At 37.5% G+C, this 23,224-nt stretch overlaps 3 protein-coding genes across 3 annotated transcripts in view; all 3 read left to right on the top strand.

The window, feature by feature from the left end:
* The first annotated feature begins 1,434 nt into the window (after positions 1-1,434).
* On the top strand, positions 1,435-2,215 carry si:ch211-196c10.13 (class E basic helix-loop-helix protein 22). The gene has a single exon (XM_056260845.1). It carries the CDS (start codon positions 1,685-1,687, stop codon positions 2,213-2,215), a length of 531 nt encoding a protein of 176 aa, XP_056116820.1. The 5' UTR covers positions 1,435-1,684.
* A 1,880-nt stretch (positions 2,216-4,095) lies between these two features.
* gid8a (GID complex subunit 8 homolog a (S. cerevisiae)) lies at positions 4,096-6,779 on the top strand. The gene is made up of 5 exons (XM_056261066.1): positions 4,096-4,200; positions 4,863-4,990; positions 5,195-5,391; positions 5,639-5,836; positions 5,989-6,779. The coding sequence occupies exons 2-5, from the start codon at positions 4,870-4,872 to the stop codon at positions 6,160-6,162; spliced, it is 690 nt and encodes a 229-aa protein (XP_056117041.1). The 5' UTR covers positions 4,096-4,200; positions 4,863-4,869; the 3' UTR covers positions 6,163-6,779.
* Positions 6,780-6,882: 103 nt separating this feature from the next.
* slc17a9a (solute carrier family 17 member 9a) overlaps positions 6,883-23,224 on the top strand; it is a 29,197-nt gene continuing 12,855 nt past the window's right edge. Inside the window, exons 1-3 of the mRNA XM_056261065.1 lie at positions 6,883-7,321; positions 8,643-8,840; positions 8,930-9,069. Coding sequence (XP_056117040.1) covers positions 7,185-7,321; positions 8,643-8,840; positions 8,930-9,069 — 475 coding nt within the window. The 5' untranslated portion in view covers positions 6,883-7,184. The remainder of the gene's footprint in view (positions 7,322-8,642; positions 8,841-8,929; positions 9,070-23,224) is intronic.

The raw sequence follows: 23,224 nt of genomic DNA, 5'->3' as shown, positions 1-23,224 counted from the left end.
AACAAGTTCAGGTATAGACACTTTGCAAAAATGTACTCTTTGCAAAACTTTAAACATTCTCACTCACTAAAACACATCACTGTAATGCACCCGTGTCGCAAAATGCTAAACACACAGGCAGGTAAAAGCTAAACACAACTAAAACACAGATGTCATCGTTTACACACAACTCAAAATTGTTCACACTTATTTCTAATGATCAAACCAACTACACAAAACAAGCCAGTATAGGTGGCTGCACTGAATGTTGATATAACAATCTGGGACTGGGAGGGAGAAGAGGAAGAGTATGTGTAAGAGGTTATGGACGAGGAGGAAGAGAATGAGGACGAGCAAGGTGTGGACAGTGTTATGGATCCGGCACACCAGAAGGTTTGTCTCTTGACCTGACAAGAGTCATTGTCTGTCAATGACCACAAAGACATGACGCTGAGGCAGAATTAATCTCTCACTGACTTTGATTTTGCAGTTGCACAACTCTTTGAGTGTACCGTAACATGCTTTTCATTTAGAGTTTTTAATACCTTATTTATTAACTGTGTTTATAATTTTGTATTTAAGGTTTTGAGAAAGTGGGTGATGGTTTTGAGAAATGTGTTTTAGCAATTCAGAAAAACTAATATAATTCCATTCAGTTCAGTTCATTTTACATGTTTATGGTTAATGGAATCATGTTTGCATTTAAATGATTAGAATAAACAAAATAAGGCCATCAACTCTCACTTATTAAACAGATGTGTTTCCCCTTATCACAAAACACTTGATTGCCTTTCATCAACCCCATTCACATACACATGATTCCTTCAGTACTGTAGGTTTAATTTCTAATCATGCTCATTCGCAGTAAATGATGACTAATTAATCAGACTTGTTTGGGATGTTTCTCGGGTGCAGGAAGAATATTGCCAATTTGCTGTCATAAAAACGGTTTATGGGGGGAAACAGTTTTCCTAAAATAGTCTATCATGTTAATTTCTTTTGTATTACCTTAATGTCATTATCAAAAACAGTGTTTGTGTGTGACCCAGTTTCCTTCTGACTTTTAGAAGGAGAATTTTTGGAAATGTCTGCACTCTCTTGCATGCATTAACACCCAGTAATTTGGCGTGATGACCCAATTTTCAAAAGCAAAGTCTTTTCCATCTCTCACAAATGGCATACGCATATTATAGCCTGAAAAACATCACCATGCAGGGCAAAATAGTATAGCCGTCATAGGCTACTTTTAAATTATTATTCTTTTTTTTTTTTTGCTGTAGGCTACAGTTCTTTTCTTGGCATTTGCCATTTCCCCACAAAATATTCCAATTGTAGCCATAGGCGGATTAACCATATGGGCAATTGGGCAAGTGCCTGCAGGGGCACCACGTGCGTAGGTGTCCAAAGAGTCTTAATCCGCCACTGATTGTAGCCTAAATTCAGCTGTAAATTTTGGGATAAAAGCAAAATGCCACATCAAGTAATATTGTGATTGTTATCATGGCTGTTTTGAAGCAATAAGCGCCCTATTTGATCAAAACAGCACCTGTTTGTTTGTTTGTGTGGCGGGACGCGCAGATTTGATTGGACAGACTGTTAATCCTTCAAAAGTTTCGACAGGTCAAATAGGCGTTAGCCTAATGCGACAAACTCTACGACAAAGGCCGTTGGACGTGGACGAATAATATTCATATTTGCTAACAGAATGAACATCAGGAGAATGTATCCAATGGCAGTTGGTGAACAAGACTGTGAACTGTCTGTCTGTGTCTACTCTTCCATGAGCTGCACGCCCTGCAGCCAGAGCCTCGGTGAAGGAGTTCCCACGCATCCCTCCGAGGAGGAATTAACCACAGGCCATCGCGTAATCGAAGAGACAGCATCATCGGAGACGGAAAGAAAAAGTTTTCAGTGTCTGGAAAATGGGTTTCGCGGAAACTCGGAGTCGAGCAGCGGGACAAACAAAAAGCAAAGAGCGCTGCGGCTACTTGTCAATACTCGTGAACGGAAGCGCATGCACGATCTCAACGATGCGCTGGATGACCTGCGAGCTGTCATACCATACACGCCGAATCAAAATGTGAAAAAACTATCCAAGATAGCGACACTTCTCCTGGCCAAGAACCACATCCTGATGCAAGCTCGAGCTTTGAAGGAGATGCGGAGGATAGTTGAGCAGCTGAACGTGACGCAGAATATAATGATGACACCACATACAGGCCTACTGTCGCATTAAGCCTTTATGTTAGCGTGTTATTTTTTGTATTTTTTTTTTACTAGGTTTATGCAATTATGAGTAATAGCCTATGATATACAATAATCAATTAAATTATTTCATTGCACACATCTTGCTTATGTAAATAACATGAACACTTTAGGCTCAATAAAATGTAAAAATGGACTTTATAAATGGTTTATAAATCTTTTTTTTATCATCAATAGGATGCGGAATTTGAAACTGGTTGTTGTTGTTAAAATTTCTGTCACCTGTGTTTAAGTAGCCTAGTTGTTGTGGAATTATGCTTTTGTAAGTCCTCAAAATAAATACGGACGTTTTGGTCATGATTTTTGAAAATATGCTGGCTAATAAAAGAGTTTTATATTTTAAAAGTAGTCCTATTTACTGATTTTGAAACAGGGCAAATTAAATAACGAACAGGCAATTGGTAATTTAGCCTATAATGCAATATTAAAGACATGGATGTTTTTTATTTATTATAATATGCAATGATAGCATACAAATAAAGGTTACAAATAACCAAAAATAGTTTTAGAGCCTTATAGCCTACCAAAACATCTTAAGTTCTACAAAATACATTTTACATATAGTTATTTAAAAAATGGTGCTTTAAAACCCCCAGAAAACCAAAACACATATAAAAAAGAACCAATGAAAGCAGTACACATTTGTGAAGAATCTATAGAATCAAGTTTATATTATATCCATCTCAATAACCCTAAAATGGTTCTTGAAAATAAGTTCTTTGTTGGACCTTTAAGGGGACACACAGAAACATTGGAAAAGCTTTATATTTTTATGAAATGCAGGATTTAAAAGGACATAACTGTTAGACTTATGAATGCCATTCCTTGCCATTCCTCCAAATCACTTTTAATGTTTACAGAATGCCAGTCTTTGATTAACAAATTAAATATATTTGATTTGATTAATTAACTAAATAGATAAAATCATTCACCATAAAATATTAAACAAAATTGTATTGCATCACCTGTTTTGTCTGAAAAATAACATATGGAAGCACAAAAAAAAAAACATTTTCATTGGCTCATTCCGTCTGGTCATCATATGGCAGAAATTAATACCAGCTGTTGTAATTTTAATGTTATGAGGAGGGAAATAAACAATAGATTGCTATTGTAGACAACAAAAATCCCCCCTCTTTCTCCCCCTTCATAGGGGGATTTATCTGGACCTAATAATAAAGGTGATTGTCCCATCTAATCTCTGAGACATAATCGATTATCTTTCTGGCCCTGTAGCCTATAGGCCTATATTTTTGTTTTGCAATAACAGAATTGTGTTAGATAGGCTACGTATTAAGAGGATTGGGAAAATTCAAGCTTGTTTTTTGGAAGGTTAAAGAAAAGGAAACCATCAAAGGTTGTTGCCATTGTTTCTCTTCATGTACAAAACACTAAAATTGCTGGAGAAGTTACAGTCAATACAAATATATTAAATCATTCTTGCTAAGGTCCAGTTATGACATTTTGATTAAACATGAAGAGATCAATACATAAAAAAAAAAAAACATATTCACGGATGAATTATTCACAAAAATATCTATAACATGCATTTCAAAATAGATAAGGTGAATTTTCAGTTAATTCCGAATTTTAGAAAAGCATTTTAGTTAGTCAGTCAAAAGACATTTTTAAACTTTTAAACTCACTCTAAAATGTATATTAAATAGGCTAGTTCAAATAGCCTAGTTCTTATTCATTTTTCTTAGTTTCCAAACGAATTAAAATTAATTTTAAAAAATACTTGTTTCTGACATTAATGTTCCGTAAATAGCCATGATCTGGCAACCTTTTTTTTTTTTTTTTTAATCTGATCTGGCAACCTTACCAGCTTTGCCACAGCAACCGTGACGTCAGTTTTCTGACCAATCACTGACCTCCCCTCAAGTCTCGTTAAGAGCTCTTCTCTGTTATCGCGTGATCTTCGCTGAGGCCCACCGCTATTTATAATCGTAAACAGTAAGTATTTTATCACCATTCTTCATATTTTGCGAAAAACAAGTAACACGAATGAACAACAGTTAAAATGATTACAATTTAGTATTATTTTATTTTCACGTGTGGTCTCTGGCAGATGTTATAGTCAGAAAATGGCTGAACAACCCTGTTTGCAAGTCTCACGCGCTGTTGTGTTTCATGCTCTCGGGGCTTGTTAATTCTAATACCCAGATAAAAACGAAAAATATTTTATGCGAATTTCATCCCTTAATGGCGAGTTTAAAAAAAAAAAAATATATATATATAACCTGTCAGCCAGGTGCATAAATGTCACCATTGCAACATCTCTTTTACGGCGCGTACGCGGTTTTGCTGGCCAGTGAGCCGCTGGCTTCTCTGTTGTGCTGTCTAGGAGCAGAAGCACCGCGAAAATATGAACGTGCACAGTGCAGTTCATTCATTTACCGTCAAACTCCAACATTGTAATCTTAGATTAATTAAAAGTAAAAGTAGGTTTCTTTTTTTGTTTTGTTTTTTGATAACATGGACAGCCAGACCCAGCGTGCTCTAAATGAATCAAACCTCTTCTCTGACAATTATTTTAAAAGTGAGTACACGTGCATTTTTATATTGGATGTGTGCAAAATGGTGTTTGTTGTTTTTGCATGTCATGTCTACCTCAGCATATCCATGATGAGTTATTCAGAAAAGCCTGAGGATATTACAAAGGAGGAATGGTTGGATAAACTGAATAATGTGCACATTCAGAGGGCGGATATGAACAGGCTTATCATGAACTATCTAGTAACAGGTATGTCAGCATTATTTTATAGTATAGTACAATACTTGATTCAAGTCAAAAACACAGATATGTGTAAATTAAAATAAATGTATTTGTGCTAACCTGTGGCTTTTTCACATTACATGACTTTACATTATGATTTTGTTTACTGTATTTTTTGTATTTCAAATAAAATGCATAAACTGCCCCTCTGATCATGTTTCTATTCCACAGAGGGATTTAAAGAAGCTGCAGAGAAGTTCCGTATGGAATCCGGGATTGAACCGAACGTGGATCTGGACTCTCTTGATGAGAGAATAAAGATCAGGGAAATGGTTCTGAAAGGTCAGATCCAAGAAGCCATTGCTCTCATTAACAGCCTCCACCCCGAGCTGCTTGACACCAATCGATACCTCTACTTTCACCTTCAGGTAAACATCTGACATCATATGGACATGATGGGAGGGAGGGAGATGTCTAGCAGAGCGTTGTAGAGGAACAGAGCCAATCCAAACCATGGCAAAATCCATGGACGTTGCGTTTTTTCACAATGCACAAGCAAATGTATTCATGAAGGCCTCTTGTTCCAAATAAGAAGACAAAAAAGTACTGAAAAGAAAAATCCTAACTCAACCTTTACTGTAAAACTTGTTATTTTTTTATTTGAAACTTTTGCAGCAGCAGCATCTGATTGAGCTCATCCGTTTGCGGGAGACTGAGGCAGCGCTGGAGTTTGCGCAGTCGCAGCTGGCCGAACAGGGAGAGGAGAGCAGAGAATGTCTTACTGAGATGGAGCGGACACTGGCACTGCTCGCCTTTGACAACCCTGAAGAATCGCCGTTTGGAGACCTGCTCAACATGATGCAGAGGCAGAAGGTATGTGTGTTTATTTGTATACCATCACAATGGGTTAGTGCTCCTTGTTTCCATGAAAGTCGATTCTCCTTTTTATGTACATTATGCATATCTAGTGTAAATTCTGCTCTTGTACCTCCTTCCTTAATGCTGGGTTCTGTCTCCCTCTATAGGTGTGGAGCGAGGTAAACCAGGCTGTTCTAGACTATGAGAACAGGGAATCTACTCCAAAATTAGCAAAGCTGCTGAAACTTTTACTGTGGGCTCAAAACGAACTGGACCAGAAAAAAGTGAAATACTCCAGAATGACAGACCTTAGCAAGGGAACCATTGAGGACCCTAAGTAGAGACTGTAATTCACATGGACATTTTTTTGTTCTATTTATGAACGGTCAGTGACTGGATGGCAAATATAAATCTCTCTCTATATATAATGCTTTTTTCCTTGATTCCTCTATAAAAAAGTAATTTAAGCAACAGTATATGATTTTATTTCAAACAAAACTATACTGATTAATAACAGTAAAACTAGATGTTATTTCAATCTACCATTTACTATACTGGTAGCCTATTTTCTGAAGAACAGGAATATTCCTATGGTAATGTTGTTTGGTATTATTTTTCAGCATTTTCAGTCTGTCATGTCATCTGTGTTTTGTGTCTTTTATTATTTTCCCCCCATGCTCTTCACTCTTACACATACAATACTGTGTCCTCAGGCTGGTTTTAGGTTGTGTTTTTTGAGGAAAATATCAGCTCCTGGTTGGAAAGAAAGCATCATCAGATTTATTGCACTGGAAACTGGTGTAATTTAACTACTTTTATCATGAATCCAATAACTTCATTTATTATTTAATTTATGAGCTACAGATGGTTGTAAAGATGAGTAAGTAAATGTTTTAGACTTCCATGATATAAGCTACTTTAATTACAAAACAACAAATGATGTCATTACTAACCTAAAGCATTTGCCTTATGTTATTTTTTTGTCTCTAATTTTTGTTCATATTTTGTACTGCTTGTTTGGGAAAAAGTTGATTTCACAGTAGATATGTTTACTTGGGTTTTATCATTATTATTCACATTTATAAGGTCGAACCTCCAGATTCCACATCAATCTTTTTAGTACAGAATGATGATGCTTGACTAGATGGTTTCTTCTTATTGTCGTCTTGCGTCATCAATTGTACAAGAATAACCACATTCCTAGTCTTTATGATGCATCGTAAGATCAGTTTCTCTTTAAAACATGTAGGTGTGGCGCGATCGTCTCCGCCTCTTACGCGCCCCATCTGAATATGCAATTGTAAACTTTCCTGTTCAGTAAAGAACCGGTGCGCAGTGTCCGGTTCTTACTCAATTGGACTGAATGGCTACTGAGCAAGAAGCGGACCATTTCAACTCACCTGTGGACTTTGTGAAAACACCTTGCAGAAATGTGTGCTACACTCCCGGGTTAAATATAATGCAAATTAACGACAAGACAACAACGACAGTATGGCCAAGGTATGATGAAACTTGCTTATTAACGGAGATTAAAAAAAAAAAAATTCTAAACGACACTCGTATTTGTGCGTTAATGGTATCTCGGCAACATTTTCTGCTGTAAATAAAACACAAGAGCGGCATTGTCGTATGATGAGCGCTAGTTGTCAATAGGCAGTTGGGCACTAACATTTACATCGCCTTTTTTCCTCCTCCTTCCTGGTAGTTCGCTTCCTGGCAACGGTTGCATTATAGAAAAGGTTCTACTGTCACTGCGGTCCCCTGATAAAGTTTTTGGTGGATGTCTCCTAATTGAGTCCTGTCCTTTTTACTAAATTTTAAAGATAAAAAAAAAAAAATCCAAATAAGCTTTGCATATCTTTATCGGAAAGGGTTTAAACAATGTGGTTCATGCTCATTACTCCATTTCTGTTCGTAAAATGTCTGAAATTTGATCAGTTTATGTCTCAGTTTTTGAATCTTTTAATGCTACAAATATTTCCACATTACGAAATGTGCTGTAAATAAAAGCAGTTGAAAGGAAAAGGAGGTTTCTTTGTTGTTGTTTTTGCTGAGTTGATAGAAAATAACAAACGCACTCTCAGTTATTAGCAGGTGTGACCAAGGTTCTGAATGAGCTGGATTCCATCCAATTCCATCTTCCACTCCCTAAAGTATAAAATAAAAAAGATATTTAGAATGAAAAGAATCAGCATTTGTTTTTGTTTATTAGATTAAGCAGGTCAAACACATTTAAAACCAGTTAGCCTAGTGTATGCCAAAGTGCTGTAGCCTACGCCTAGGCCTATAAATAAAGTAGATGAGTAAAAGAATAAAAAGAGAGACAAATGAACAAATAACCAGTGCAAAAAAGTGCGTGATCTAATGTCCTGCGGTAAGCTGTAGGCTACCATATAGGATAGGACCAGCTACAGAAAAAGCACAATCCACCTTAAACTTCAAACGAGAGTGAGGTATATGCAGGAAAAGTCTGTCAGAGGAATTGAGAGACCGTGAAGATTGTTGGTAGCTAAGAAGTTCGGACAGATATGATGGGGCTACACTATTTAACATTTTATGAACAAATACAGCTTAGTAGAATCTTAAAATGGATCCTATACTGCTCCGGTAACCAGATAGGGTGGATGTTAATTTTAATTAATTTTAAAATAATTTTTTGAAGATTTTGCATAAATAAATACACAACTACATAATAAATACATAAATACACAACAATGGTATTAATTGAATATCTACCTAATTAAATTGACATTAGTTGCGTGTTTTCAGAGTGAGACACCTGATTGAGACTGTTGTAATTGTAACGTCCCACCCACTGCAGGACACTGGCGCGGACGTGGACCCTGATGCTGCTGTTGGTCACATGTTTTCTCTACTGGTCACGGATGGCCATGCCAATCTGTGCTGTTACCATGGCAAAAGAATTTGGATGGAGCAAGACTGAGACTGGCATGGTCCTGGGTGCTTTCTTCTGGGGTTACTGTTTTACTCAGGTCCTTGGTGGCCATGTCAGTGATAGGTGAGTGCCTTTTGTGTAGCCCACAGTTCATAGATCAGTTACGGCAAGCAAGTGATAGATGATGATGATGAATAACATTGTTTTTACAGGATAGGAGGAGAGAGAGTACTGCTGCTGTCCACCTCCTCCTGGGCCGTTATGACAGCTATCACCCCCCTTCTGACCAACATTGGACCCCGACCTCTTGTTACCATGACAGTGACCAGGTTTTTATTGGGTGTAATGCAAGGTAAGAGCACTGTGGGAGACAGTTGAGGAGTTAAGGGAGAAAATTGTGAAAATAATGAGGGGGAACGGAAAAATCTGTCTAGATGTTTGAACTAGAAATTTCAGCCAGTATGTCTGTGAGATTGGATGCTGGGGGCATTGGCTGTATTGGGTGGGTCTGAGTTAGTTTAATCAGAATCAGCTCACCCTGAATAATTTCGGTTGTTCATTTTGCACAACAAACATTTATTTACATTCACTTACATTTCATCTGTGCCTATGGAAGCCCATTTTCACCACATCAGAAAAAAAAGCTTTTAGTAAATTTTATATATACACTCACCGGCCACTTTATTAGGTACCCCATGCTAGTAACGGGTTGGACCCCCTTTTGCCTTCAGAACTGCCTCAATTCTTCGTGGCATAGATTCAACAAGGTGCTGGAAGCATTCCTCAGGGAGTTTGGTCCATATTGACATGATGGCATCACACAGTTGCCGCAGATTTGTCGGCTGCACATCCATGATGCGAATCTCCCGTTCCACCACATCCCAAAGATGCTCTATTGGGTTGAGATCTGGTGACTGTGGAGGCCATTTTAGTACAGTGAACTCATTGTCATGTTCAAGAAACCAATTTGAAATGATTAGAGCTTTGTGACATGGTGGAAGTAGCCATCAGAGGATGGGTACATGGTGGCCATAAAGGGATGGACATGGTCAGAAACAATGCTCAGGTAGGCCGTGGCATTTAAAGATGCCCAATTGGCACTAAGGGGCCTAAAGTGTGCCAAGAAAACATCCCCCACACCATTACACCACCACCACCAGCCTGCACAGTGGTAACAAGGCATGATGGTTCCATGTTCTCATTCTGTTTACGCCAAATTCTGACTCTAACATCTGAATGTCTCAACAGAAATCGAGACTCATCAGACCAGGCAACATTTTTCCAGTCTTCAACTGTTCAATTTTGGTGAGCTCTTGCAAATTGTAGCCTCTTTTTCCTATTTGTAGTGGAGATGAGTGGTACCCGGTGGAGTCTTCTGCTGTTGTAGCCCATCCGCCTCAAGGTTGTGCGTGTTGTGGCTTCACAAATGCTTTGCTGCATACCTCGGTTGTAACGAGTGGTTATTTCAGTCACTGTTGCCCTTCTATCAGCTCGAACCAGTCTGGCCATTCTCCTCTGACCTCTGGCATCAACAAGGCATTTCCGCCCACAGAACTGCCGCTCACTGGATGTTTTTTCTTTTTCGGACCATTCTCTGTAAACCCTAGAGATGGTTGTGCGTGAAAATCCCAGTAGATTAGCAGTTTCTGAAATACTCAGACCAGCCCTTCTGGCACCAACAATCATGCCACGTTCAAAGTCACTCAAATCAACTTTCTTCCCCATACTGATGCTCGGTTTGAACTGCAGGAGATTGTCTTGACCATGTCTACATGCCTAAATGCACTGAGTTGCCGCCATGTGATTGGCTGCTTAGAAATTAAGTGTTAACGAGCAGTTGGACAGGTGTACCTAATAAAGTGGCCGGTGAGTGTATATATATATATATATATATATATATACACTGAACAAAATTATAAACGCAACGCTTTTGTTTTTGCCCCCATTTTTCATGAGCTGAACTCAAAGATCTAAAACTTCTTCTATGTACACAAAAGGCCTATTACTCTCATATATTGTTCACAAATCTGTCTAAATCTGTGTTAGTGAGCACTTCTCCTTTGCCGAGATAATCCATCCACCTCACAGGTGTGCCATATCAAGATGCTGATTGGACAGCATGATTATTGCACAGGTGTGCCTTAGGCTGGCCACAATGAAAGGCTACTCTAAAATGTGCAGTTTTATCACACAGCACAATGCCACAGATGTCGCAAGTTTTGAGGGAGCGTGCAATTGGCATGCTGACTGCAGGAAGGTGTTTGAGAGAATTTGGCAGTACATACAATCGACCTCACAACTGCAGACCCCGTGTAACCACACCAGCCCAGGACCTCCACATCCAGCATCTTCACCTCCAAGATCGTCTGAGACCAGCCACCAGTTGCTGAAACAATCGGTTTGCATAACCAAACAATTTCTGCACAAACTGTCAGAAACCGTCTCAGGGAAGCTCATCTGCATGCTCGTCGTCCTCATCGGGGTCTCGACCTGACTGCAGTTCGTCGTCGTAACCAACTTGAGTGGGCAAATGCTCACATTCGATGGCGTCTGGCAGTTTGGAGAGGTGTTCTCTTCACGGATGAATCCCGGTTTTCACTGTACAGGGCAGATGGCAGACAGCGTGTATGGTGTCGTGTGAGTGAGCGATTTGCTGATGTCAATGTTTTGGATCGAGTGGCCCATGGTGGCGGTGGGGTTATGGTATGGGAAGGCGTATGTTATGGACAATGAACACAGGTGCATTATATTGATGGCATTTTGAATGCACAGAGATACCGTGACGAGATCCTGAGGCCCATTGTTGTGCCATTCATCCACGACCATCACCTCATGTTGCAGCATGATAATGCACGGCCCCATGTTGCAAGGATCTGTACACAATTCCTGGAATCTGAAAGCATCCCAGTTCTTGCATGGCCAGCATACTCACTGGACATGTCACCCATTGAGCATGTTTGGGATGCTCTGGATCGGCGTATAAGACAGCATGTTTCAGGTCCTGCCAATATCCAGCAACTTCACACAGCCATTGAAGAGGAGTGGACCAACATTCCACTGGCCACAATCAACAACCTGATCAACTCTATGTGAAGGAGATATGTTGCACTGCGAGAGGAAAATGGTGGTCACACCAGATACTGACTGGTTTTCTGACCCCCCTGGACCCCCCCAATACAGTAAAACTCCACATTTTAGAGTGGCCTTTTATTGTGGCCAGCCTAAGGCACACCTGTGCAATAATCATGCTGTCTAATCAGCATCTTGATATGCCACACCTGTGAGGTGGATGGATTATGTCGGCAAAGGAGTAGTGCTCACTAACACAGATTTAGACAGATTTATGAATAATATTTGAGAGAAATAGGCCTTTTATGTACATAGAAAAAGTCTTAGATCTTTGAGTTCAGCTCATGAAAAATGGGGCAAAAACAAAAGTGTTGCATTTATAATTTTGTTCAGTGTATATAAACAGTGTTAAAATAGATTATTCAACCCCCATTGCAAATCAGGTTTATTGGCAAAATTCACAGACTTTCAGCTGTTTGCAATGACCGAATCAAACAAAAGTAATTGAAATAGCTCAACATAACAAATGTTTCAAGTGGTTTCCCCAAAATCAACTGAAAATGCAACTTTGAATGACTTTCGGAGTCTAAAAATTATTCAACCTCCTGAATAGAATCCCTCATAACAGCACAAATCTGCATAAACATAGCCATTATGCTAAGTGACATAAACATAAACATAGCCATTATGACAGTGTCTTAAGTTCTAGAATGACGCAATAGCAGTTAGTCAGGGGCAGTCAGTCTTAGTTTTCGGTATCAAATTAGACTAATCTACATTTTTATGTAACTGATTTAAAAAAGCTATTGACAGTCTTAAAGAAAAAAATGTGATGTCTAATGCCTAGTTGACACTACAAGCTGACAACAACTCTGTCACCCAATCACTCTATCCGGTCCCCAAACCATGTTTTGTCACACGCGAGAAGTGGAAAAACAAAAAAGAATATGGGTGAAAGGATGGATAAGCACACGCGGGCAGCAGGGATTGTCTGTGCTACAGACAATCCCTGCTGAGAGTTAAGGTGAGTAAAACATGTTTATAATGAGAGTTGGAGGTGAGTAAAACATGTTTATAATAAAAAAGCAGCTGCCTGCTCGTGTTGTGGTTTAGCAACGATGGTTACAAATACAAAAGGCTTGTGTAATGTGATAACAAGCTGATCATTGGCTGTTGCTCGTCGCGATACGTGACACCAAAGGCTATAGAGTCGATATTTAGCCAGATATTTAGCGTGCTAGATATTTGTCTGGTGTCGGCGAGGTGTCAGCGAGCGTTTTTGATGCGTCGTTTAGTATTTCACACATAAAGATTGGTGAGCACGGATCACCCGCAGGTTTGCACGCGATTACAGCCAGACCTGTCGGCGAGCTTGTTAACTTGCAAATCGGGCTTAAATCGGGCTTAAAATCCTGTAGTGTGAACTAGGTATAATTTGTAAGACTAGTCTTAGAGGTTTATGCAACCGGCCCCAGGTGTTGTCTCAAGCACACCTGATGCAACTCATCAAGGGCTTCATTAGTTGCACCAGGTGTGCTTAGAACACATGAAATATCTGAACTGGCTAGGTTTGTTGAGTGTCACGTTTGACTGCATGTTAGAAATATGACCAAGCCAAAAGAATGGTCCAAAAATTTAAGAGAAGATATCATCTCCCTTCACAAACAAGGAACAGGATACAAAAAGATAGCGGAGGCACTAATATAGAGACACCGCTGGAAGCATAGTTCGCAAGTTCAAAGTTAAAGGAACAGTTACACTACCTGGACGGGGCAGAAAAAGAGAGCTATCAACAGCTGCATCCAGATTTCTGAGAAAACAGGCAAGAAAAACCCTCAACTGATGGCAAAAGACCTGCAGCAAGACTTGGTGGCAACGGGCACTGAGGTTTCAGCTTGCATAGTAAGGCATGTACTAAACACATGCAAGAACTCCAAGACATACACCACTCCTGACCCAAAAGCACAAGAAAAGTGCTCAAAATCATATAAATAAGCCACAAAAGTTTTGGGATTCTGTTCTGTTGAGCGATGAAACAAAACTGGAACTTTTCGGCCCTATGGATCAGCGGTATGTCTGGAGGAAGAAGGAGGAAGAAGAATGAAGCATATGCCTCTGTCTACAGTTAAGCATGATGGTGGCTCTGTGATGCTCTGGGGCTGCTTTGCATCCTCTGGCACTGGAAACCTGCAGTTTGTGGAAGGCAAGATGGATTCACTGAAGTATCAGGAAATCCTAGGAGAAAACGCCATGCCATCAGTGAGGAAGCTTGTGCGTCATAGGACCTTTACAACAGCACAATGATACCAAGCATACCTCAAATTCCACCAAGGCTTGGTTGCAGAAGAAGTCCTGGAAGATACTACAGTGGCCATCACAGTCACCTGACATGAACCCCATAGAAAATCTCCGGTGGGATTTGAAGATGGTTGCAGCACGCAAACCCAAGAATATGACTGAGCTGGAGGCCATTGCTCATGAGGAATGGGCTAAGATTCCTCAGAAACACTAACAAAGGCTGGTGTCTGGTTATACATCTTGTATGCAGCAGGTTATAACAGCAAAGGGTGTTCTACTAAGTACTAAAGATGCTTGCCATTAATGGGGTTGAATAATTTTGAGACTGCGGAAGTCAGTCAAAATTTTCTTTTGAATTTGGGGGAACCACTTGAAACATTTGTTGTGTTGAGCTTTTTCAATTACTTTTGTTTGATTTGGTCATTGCAAACAGCTGAAAGTCTGTAAATTACCTATAAATCCGATTTGCAATGGGGTTTGAATAATTTTGATTAAAACAAGAGGCACAGAAAGCTCTCAGATTTCATCAAAAAGTAGGCCGTGAGACAGAGGGTTGATTGGTACCATTTTGAGGGATTAAACCGCATGGTGATTTTTGTGTAGGTATATGACCCTGTATTTGAAAAATGTGTGATAGCATTAGATTCAAGGTAGTTTTTGGTTACGGAGGATGATTTTCAAACATATGTCAAGAAAAAGGATAAATGAATTTATCTTTAAATAAATTTAAAATGTTATACATTTTTTATAAAATTTTATCAAATTGTATAAATTTTTATTATAATTTTTTTTTATAATTTTTTAAAACAAATTTTTAAAATTATAAAAGGATAAATTTTTCTCTCTTGTAGTCTACCTTGAGGTAGGATGATATAAGTGTTGATTTCTAATGAAAGCTACCATGGATCGGATGCTATCACACATTTTCCAACACTAGAGATGTGAGTAGTAAATAGCCTATGGCAACTGTCAAAATGATTGATTGCAGGTGGGCGTGTCTATCCTTTGATCTTCCCCCGCCCCTTCCGGTTCCTCCCCTTCCTGTCCCGCCCCCTGTCCCGCCCCTTCCGGTTCCTCCCCTTCCTGTCCCACCCCCTTGGCCCACCCCTTCCGGTTCCGCCCCTTCCTGTTACCTTTGACCTAGTTCCCGCCCCTTCCTGTTACAGCTTCTGTCAAAATGATGGATGATGACCTTTATCTAGTTCCGCCCCTTGTGGTTACAGCTTCTGTCAAAATGATGAACTGTTTGAAGTTTGTTTGATCTAGTTCCGCCCCTTGCAGTTAAAAAGTTTCTGTCAAAATGATGGATTGTTTGAACAAGAAAAAGGGGTGTATAGGATGTGTGACAGATAGTTTGATCGTTTGAACAAGAAAAAGGGTGTATAGGATGTGTGACAGTTGTTTGAGATGTATTGACTTTGATGTGACACTTAGTTTAATTGTTTGAAGTTAGTTTGAGATGTATTGGCTTTGATGTGACAGTTTGTCTAATCGTTTGAAGTTAGTGTTTTGTTACAAAGCGGTGGATTGTTATTTTTTAGCGCATCCCCTCGCTATGCCTAAGCTTATCATAGCAGGTGTGTGTGAAAGTGATAAGAAAAAACTGTTATAGTTTATCTGTTCTTTAAAAGAATATAAAATAAAATCTTACATGTTTAGAGAGCAGGGGTTTTCTTCCCACACGGTAGCGCCGGATCTCTCTGAAAACTATCTCCAATTATAATTTTTTTGGACCGTAGGGAGTCGTTTGTGTCTGTGTGTGTGTGTGTGTGTGTGTGTGTGTGTGTGTGTGTATGTTGCAGCGGCATGGATCTCCTCCCCTCCCTCCACATTGCTGGGGACCTTGAAAGTTTATCTCACACAGAAGTTGAAAAAGCATGTTGTTCATTTAAAATCTTACTAAATTACTGAAGTTGAAAAGCATTCTGTTCCTTTAAAATAATTTTTTTTACAAATTTACTGTAGCAATTATGTTAGATAAAAATAAAATCATCTTACATTTTTACCAGGGTTGAAGTAGCTCCTAGCACATAGATGTCCATATTGACCATTTAAAGTTGAAAAGAACCCCCAGATTATTTCTCTCTTTCTCACACCAGCGTTTGACAGTCAGAGGGGTGTGTTCAGTGATCAGAATGAGACTGTGAATGTTTTGCTAAATTTATTTTCATAGTGTATAAGCATTAAAAGTTTGAAATAGACCTTTTTAAAAATATGATTTTAATTAAATTCAATGAATTCATAAAAAACAAATATGCTATATCGATGGTCTCTGGGGAAAACTTGACTATATTTTTTATTTATCAGGGTGCATGTAAAGAACTTTGAAATTTGGCGCTCGTGTAATCAAAAGGTCTGCCTAGCCCCTGGGAATGTGAATTGGCCTTGAACCTAAACACTTCCATTCATAGAGTACTGAAAGAATATAGTGGACACACAGCTCCGCCGTTTTCCCATAGTTTCACTGTAAAAGGCGATAAAATAGCCAAGACACATGGACGTGTGCCATACCCCATGTCTGGACCAAAAACTTTTGCACCTTTGACCACCTCATCAAAAATGCAAAACAGTGAGTATTTTCTCTATAATTCATTTATGCTACGCTGTTTTAAACAATGCTATTGCTGTTTATCTGTATTATGCAATGATGTTTAATTTGAAAAATTGTTTATACATAAGGAAAAGACGGTATAATTCATTAGTGTTTTAAATAGCCTAGGCTATGTATTTGTTTTATCCGCATTATGCTATTGGTATTTTTATCTGCTGTAACTGGTGATACAGATATTTTTATCTACTATATTAATTTATCATAAAGTATGATTTTAAAAATGTACAACATTGTTTATGTTCATTATGCTATGGTTTTTTAAACCATATCACAAAAGTATCAGTTTAATATGACTGTTTTACAGCAATGTTTATTTTGCATTATGCTATGTTGTTTTAACTGGTGTATTTTTTATCTGATGTAACAAAAATCTGCAACATCGTGTATTTAAGCGGTGGGATTTCCATAAACGACCTTAAAATAAATGATTTGGATTTTATTCAGTTTTAAATCTTATTTAGATTATTTTAGTCAGACATGCTTATATGTGCATAGGCCTATTTTATTCCTCTTCAGTTACTTACTATTTAAATTTTGGTAGGCTACTTTTTAATTCTTCTTTTACTCTGTCTTTGATTTTAACTTTTAGCAATTTGCATGATAAATTGTTTAACATGTAAGCTATATGAATGACACTGTCACAATGTGATAAGCAAAACATATAAAAGTCAAGTCAAAGCTATTAATATAGGCTAGTGCTTTTCATTGGCATTTAAAATAACATGGTCTTTCCTTCTCTCTCTCACACAGAAAACACTGCAGGACAATCAGGCATCCAAGTAACATGTTAGTATGGTTTATATTTTATTTTTAATGAGAAAACATTATAGAGTCCAACAGGCGGTTTCTGAAAGTAAAAACATTTACTTTCTCCATACGGAAATTAATTTTAAAGACAGACCTACTGTGAGCTAAGAGGCTGTTAATACATGGTATTTGCTTCTGATAAAGCCTTCAGCTTATTTTTTTGTAAATAATCGTGTTTCACAGTTGAACTCCTGGTGAAAACTACATTACCCATGAGCCATGATGCTGTATTGAAAATTATGTCAAACATAGTTTTTAAAAAAAAAAAAGCAACACACTCCAAAATAGCTCTGCCCACTCCCATGAAGCACTGCGAATGACATAATCTCCCTACCCTCTCAAAATACTGAAATGTTTGTATAAGCTATATGTGCATATTTTGCATATTTATATATAAATATATATATTTTTAAATCACTTTGGGAAATTAGAATGAAAAAGGGGGGAGGCACTGTTGCACTCTATGTATAATAAACAATTGACAGATGAACTGACATATATTTTATGTAAACAGGCAAAATCTCTGCATCTGATGATGGCCATGTGTTTTCGCCGATCATAACTGGTTTAACTCTTGGCTCCTTTGAGATCAATATGACTTCTGCCAAATCAAATGTGCCGGCAAATTGTAAGTGTAATACACGAGAAACTATTAAAACAGTTTTCGCCTATGTAATGTATAAAATTAATCTTAATTAATCAGTCGTAGTTAACTATTTGGGACCAATTTTAAGGAAGGTTACATTCTTGTCTAACAGTGTCATGTGCAAATTTGCAATACAGAATCTGTTTGTGTTTTTGGTACTATTGGATCGAGCTTTGTAGAATTTGCCCAGAGGAATTTATTTTATTTAGTGTCATGCTCCTGGATTATTTAGACTCAGAATTGTAACTATTACTATAGCCTTTATCAGCCATTTATTTTACTGCAGACTTATCAAACTTATTTATTTACTGCAGATTTTATCAAAGGCACGAATTAACTCAATTCATGGCAGCAATAAAAAAAGAAGAAAAAAATGAACAATTGACAGATGAACTGACATATATTTTATGTAAACAGGCAACATCTCTGCATCTGATGATGGCCATGTGTTTTCGCCGATCATAACTGGTTCAAGCTCCTTTGAGATCAATATGACTTCTGCCAAATCAATTGTGCCGGCAAATTGTAAGTGTAATACACGAGAAACTATTAAAACAGTTTTTGCCTATGTAATGTATAAAATTAATCTTAATTAAGCAGTCATAGTTAACTATTGGGACTAATTTTAAGGAAGGTTACATTCTGATCTAACATTGTCATGTGCAAATTTGCAATACAAATTTTTTTATTTATGTTTTTTTGCTACTTTTGGTTCGAGTTTTGTAGAATAAGCCAAGATTCATTTATTTTATGTGGTGTCATGCTCCTGGATTATTTAGACTCAGAATTGTAACTATTACTATAGCCTTTATTAGCCATTTATTTTACTGCAGATTTATCAAACTTATTTATTTACTGCAGATTTTATCAAAGCCAAATACTGCCCAAAAGGGGATACTGGGAAAGAAGAGAAACAGGTTAATACAAGGTTAGATTCAATCTTTATATTCTTTCCCGTTTTGCCTTCATTTTCCTTTTCCTGTTATTGTTTTAATTTTTATATTCTCAGATCATCAAAGGTTTCTGAAAGCAAACACCAGTCAGTTGGTTAAAAAAAGTGAAGAACATTAATCCAATAATTGACCATCTTGATTGCTCAATGAATCAGTTACAAATGTGCGAGTGAATCCAACACACCAGTTGAAGATGAGGGAACTGCTGGACTGTGTGAATTGTGAAAGCATTGCCAACGACCTGGTCAACGCTTTGTTCAAGCATGAAGAATCTTTCATGAAGAAACTGTAATAACAACTGTTGTAGCCTATTGTTTGGCATTATGTACTTAAACAGTTTTTTTAAAAATAAATGTTTTTAATAATTGATTGGTGATGGAGTTTTAATTTTTGTATTGAGAACCAAGTATATTGTACAAGTAAGAATATACCAAACTGGCCATATAATGATATATTGCACATAATAAACAATGGCAAAGTTTGTATTCCTTAAAAAACAGACAATGTTTGAGAACCCTAATATTGGTGTAATCTTTGCTCGGTCTCACCCTCACGCTGATCCAGGCATAGCTTTTTACTAAAAGAAAATATTATGGAAGTCATTATCAAACTATTTTATTTATTAATATTAGGGTTTCCTGCTGATTTAAAGTTTTTGTTTGTTATTAACTAATACCTTTATTTTTTTACATCCAGCACAAATATTTTCAAAAATTGTTCTCTGACCCCAAATAAACAGATAATGGAATGTTCACAAGCTACAGTTAGATATTCTCCTGCTTAGTATGTGTGTAAATAGTAGTGCTTAAATGTTTGGCTGTATTTTGTCACACCGTAGTGATGCAAAGTTTCACACTCTTGTAAAGACTATGGTCTAACTGTAAAACATAATCTTTATACATGAATTCAAAAGACCAAATCAATAAGAAAAGCATCGTTTATAATAATACATACACAAAAGTTCACAAATGATGGTTTTATTACTATTACTATTCAGATACCAGACGACACTGGTTCACATTTTGAATGTGTGTCTGTTTTAGGTGTGACTTTTCTTTGAGAGCCGTCAACATTCATTGTTTATAGGAATAAATGACCATTAATTCCCCAGATTAATTAGTGTTTGTACTCTGATGTATTTCTGTTTGACTAAATTGCAACTTTCCCTCTATCTACGATGTGGCATCACACAAAGTATTAACATGCTGTTAATATAAGCAAGTATTACTTGAGTTACTTACTTATAAGTAACTATTAACACGAAAAGCAAGCGCATGCTGTTTTACACGTAAACTATTACAACAGAATCACATATGACTATTGCACTGAGAGAGGCGTATTCATTAAGACTGTTAAACAAAGTTCGGTGTTTAAAATTAAAATTGCACAAAAGTAAATGCTAGTGATCAACTTGCTAAAAAGTAAATTCAGCGTGACCCAACAAATACGAAAAGCCATTCGTGAGCAGTTTTGAAAGTTTGTAATTGACATCATGTTTCTTTTTGTTTTTGTACAGTTTGCAAAAACTATAGTCTACGAACGTGGTCAAACATAGGAATTTATGAAAAACATGAACAGATATTTCTACATGAGATATTTATTTTAGAACATCTTTCAGCTATGTCTATGAAACATCGACATGAAAGATGAGTATTCTGTTTTTCTGTTACCTATAAAACTATTATACATCAAACTCGTATAGCTATTGCCCATTTCACAGCACAGTCATAGATACATCGTTATGTTGTGTATGTCGCTAAACAACGGTTAAGCTAATGAATTACCGTTGAAAGGCGGGATGATTCATTTTTTTTTAATCCGTCTACACCGATACTTTGACACAAGAGTTTTAGGCAGGGGTCTTTTAGGCCTGATCCAGAAAACAGGCATTGTGTTTTATGTCTTAATAATCGTTCTTCTTTTTATGAAAAGTAAGCAGTTTTATGGCCTCATCATCAAAAATGTTTTAACATATCGTAAATATCAATTGTTATATAAATTATATGTGAAACATGCTCAGTCGCATTAGAGTCGGATTCTTGTTTATGCTGAACATTGTTATTGACCGCTAGTGTTCTTAAATTGTTTACCACGGTTTCATTTTTAACAACACTATCGTAACACTTTTCGTATTTTGTACGATGTTTTCTTTACACTCTCACCCCATGGATATACGGTTCCTACGGTTAGCTGTAATGTTAGTGAACTCTAGGTGTGACGAGTTCAGTAATCAACTCGTTGTCTCTTGAGTTGCAGGTGATTGGCTGAAGTGCGTGGTTGTACACCTGAACATAATCATGAGCTCTATAAAAGACTGTGACAGAGAGGAGAGTGTGTTGCGGGCTGAGCTTGTGCAGAGCTTGGTCTGGTTTCGTCTGCGCTGTACATTCGGACTCTTGTCGGCTCGGAGAACTCATGAGATGTGAGGGATATGGGAGATCACCGCCGCCCTTTGATCCATCTCCGTTGGGATGGTTGGATTGTGGACTTTCATGAGTGATATACATTTGCACACAACTACTGACACACTGATTGTCATTTCTACTGATCCTTAGTGTTGTTTGTCTCACACGAATTAATAAATTCCTTTATTAATTGGAAGTGGTGTGTGGTGGCTCCATTATTTTGTTGCGACTCTGAGGAGATCGTCACATAGGTCTTCTCTTTTTTCATATACGACAGTATTTGCATGAATTGGCTTGATTTAATAAAATGATGGTTTAAACCACAGTGTAATTTTATACCTTCCTAGTTTTTAAATATCTCTTAAATTTGATATTTTAACCCTTTATGCGAATGCGAATATAGAATACTGCACAAGGATCTCTGAAATATTTTTTTTGTGTAAAACATCTATGTAGGTCATAGATCTATCTATGTTTTTAAAAATACAAATACATCTTTCTCTAAGTGACCCTCAAAATCTGGGGATAGCTTTCGTGTAGCTATGATGATTGATCAGAAAATTACTTTTGTCGCTTTGTTTGAAGAAACACTTTAATCAGCTGGTGCTTGATAATTATTAAACAACCCTCAATTCGGTAATGACGTGTTTTACGCGATATTGATATCGCGTTTTAATTTAAACTCAATGCGTTAAAGTTCTATCACTAACTTAATATTTGGTAAAGTTAACTTAAAGCCTTACTTTCTAAATGCTTTTTACAGAACTTGTTGCAAACAATTCATCCCCCTTTTTTAACCTCTTAATCTTTAATGAAAATATCATTACTGGATCAAGAGAAAATATTTGTCTTTGTCAGGAAAACAATGTTTCCTACATTTAGCCGTGATGCTAGCAAACTCTTGGTTTTCTCGGCATCTCTTTGCTTGTATACAACACTTGATATGCATTCATTTAAATAGTATATTATCCTAGTTTATTACTATAATTATATTTTGGGGCGGTAAGTGGACATCGAATATGGCGCGAGGGTCTTTGAAATATTTTAAATGCAATTTAGATGTAAGGTTTTAATGAGATCGGACATGACTATAAAATGAATAATTTTTAAGTCATTTATTCATAAGTCATTTTTTTTTCAACGTTATACTTTTGAGTATACAATCATATATATTGAAGGTGTGAAGAAAATGACTGATAAATACTTGATATGCATTCATTTAAATAGTATATTATCCTAGTTTATTACTATAATTATATTTTGGGGCGGTAAGTGGACATCTCTCTGGCGGCATATGCATAACTTCTCCATGACTTTACTTATGATTCAATGAGGCTTTAATCCTACGTAGCGGTTTACGACGTCATGACGATAACACCCCTATACAACTCCTCCTACGGGGCGGGCTGAGCACTATCAGTTGTCCTGATAAACTCTACACAGAGCCCAGCCTCTTTTTTCGCACACAACCCCTGGCTCTAGCTCTAATAGTCGCGGACTGCTGTGCTACTGAAACATTGATCAAAAGTCGAAGGAACATTGTCTGGTTGTTACACGGACTGTCAAAGGCCGCTTCAACCTTCTTGTTTGTCAGACGCAAAGTACACTTTTTCGACTCACACTTCTGACCCAAAAACTTTGTTAACGCACAAAGTCTATACGATTGTGCTGTAAGGACTTCCAGGAGATTCCAGGAACTAACAGAATCTTTCACCATC

Source organism: Rhinichthys klamathensis, unplaced genomic scaffold (genome assembly GCF_029890125.1).
Source record: "Rhinichthys klamathensis goyatoka isolate OS25496 unplaced genomic scaffold, OSU_Roscu_1.1 h1tg000180l_1, whole genome shotgun sequence".
Lineage (NCBI taxonomy): Eukaryota > Metazoa > Chordata > Actinopteri > Cypriniformes > Leuciscidae > Rhinichthys > Rhinichthys klamathensis.
Note: the sequence above shows the minus strand (reverse complement) of the source record. Positions and strands in the feature narration are given on the sequence as shown.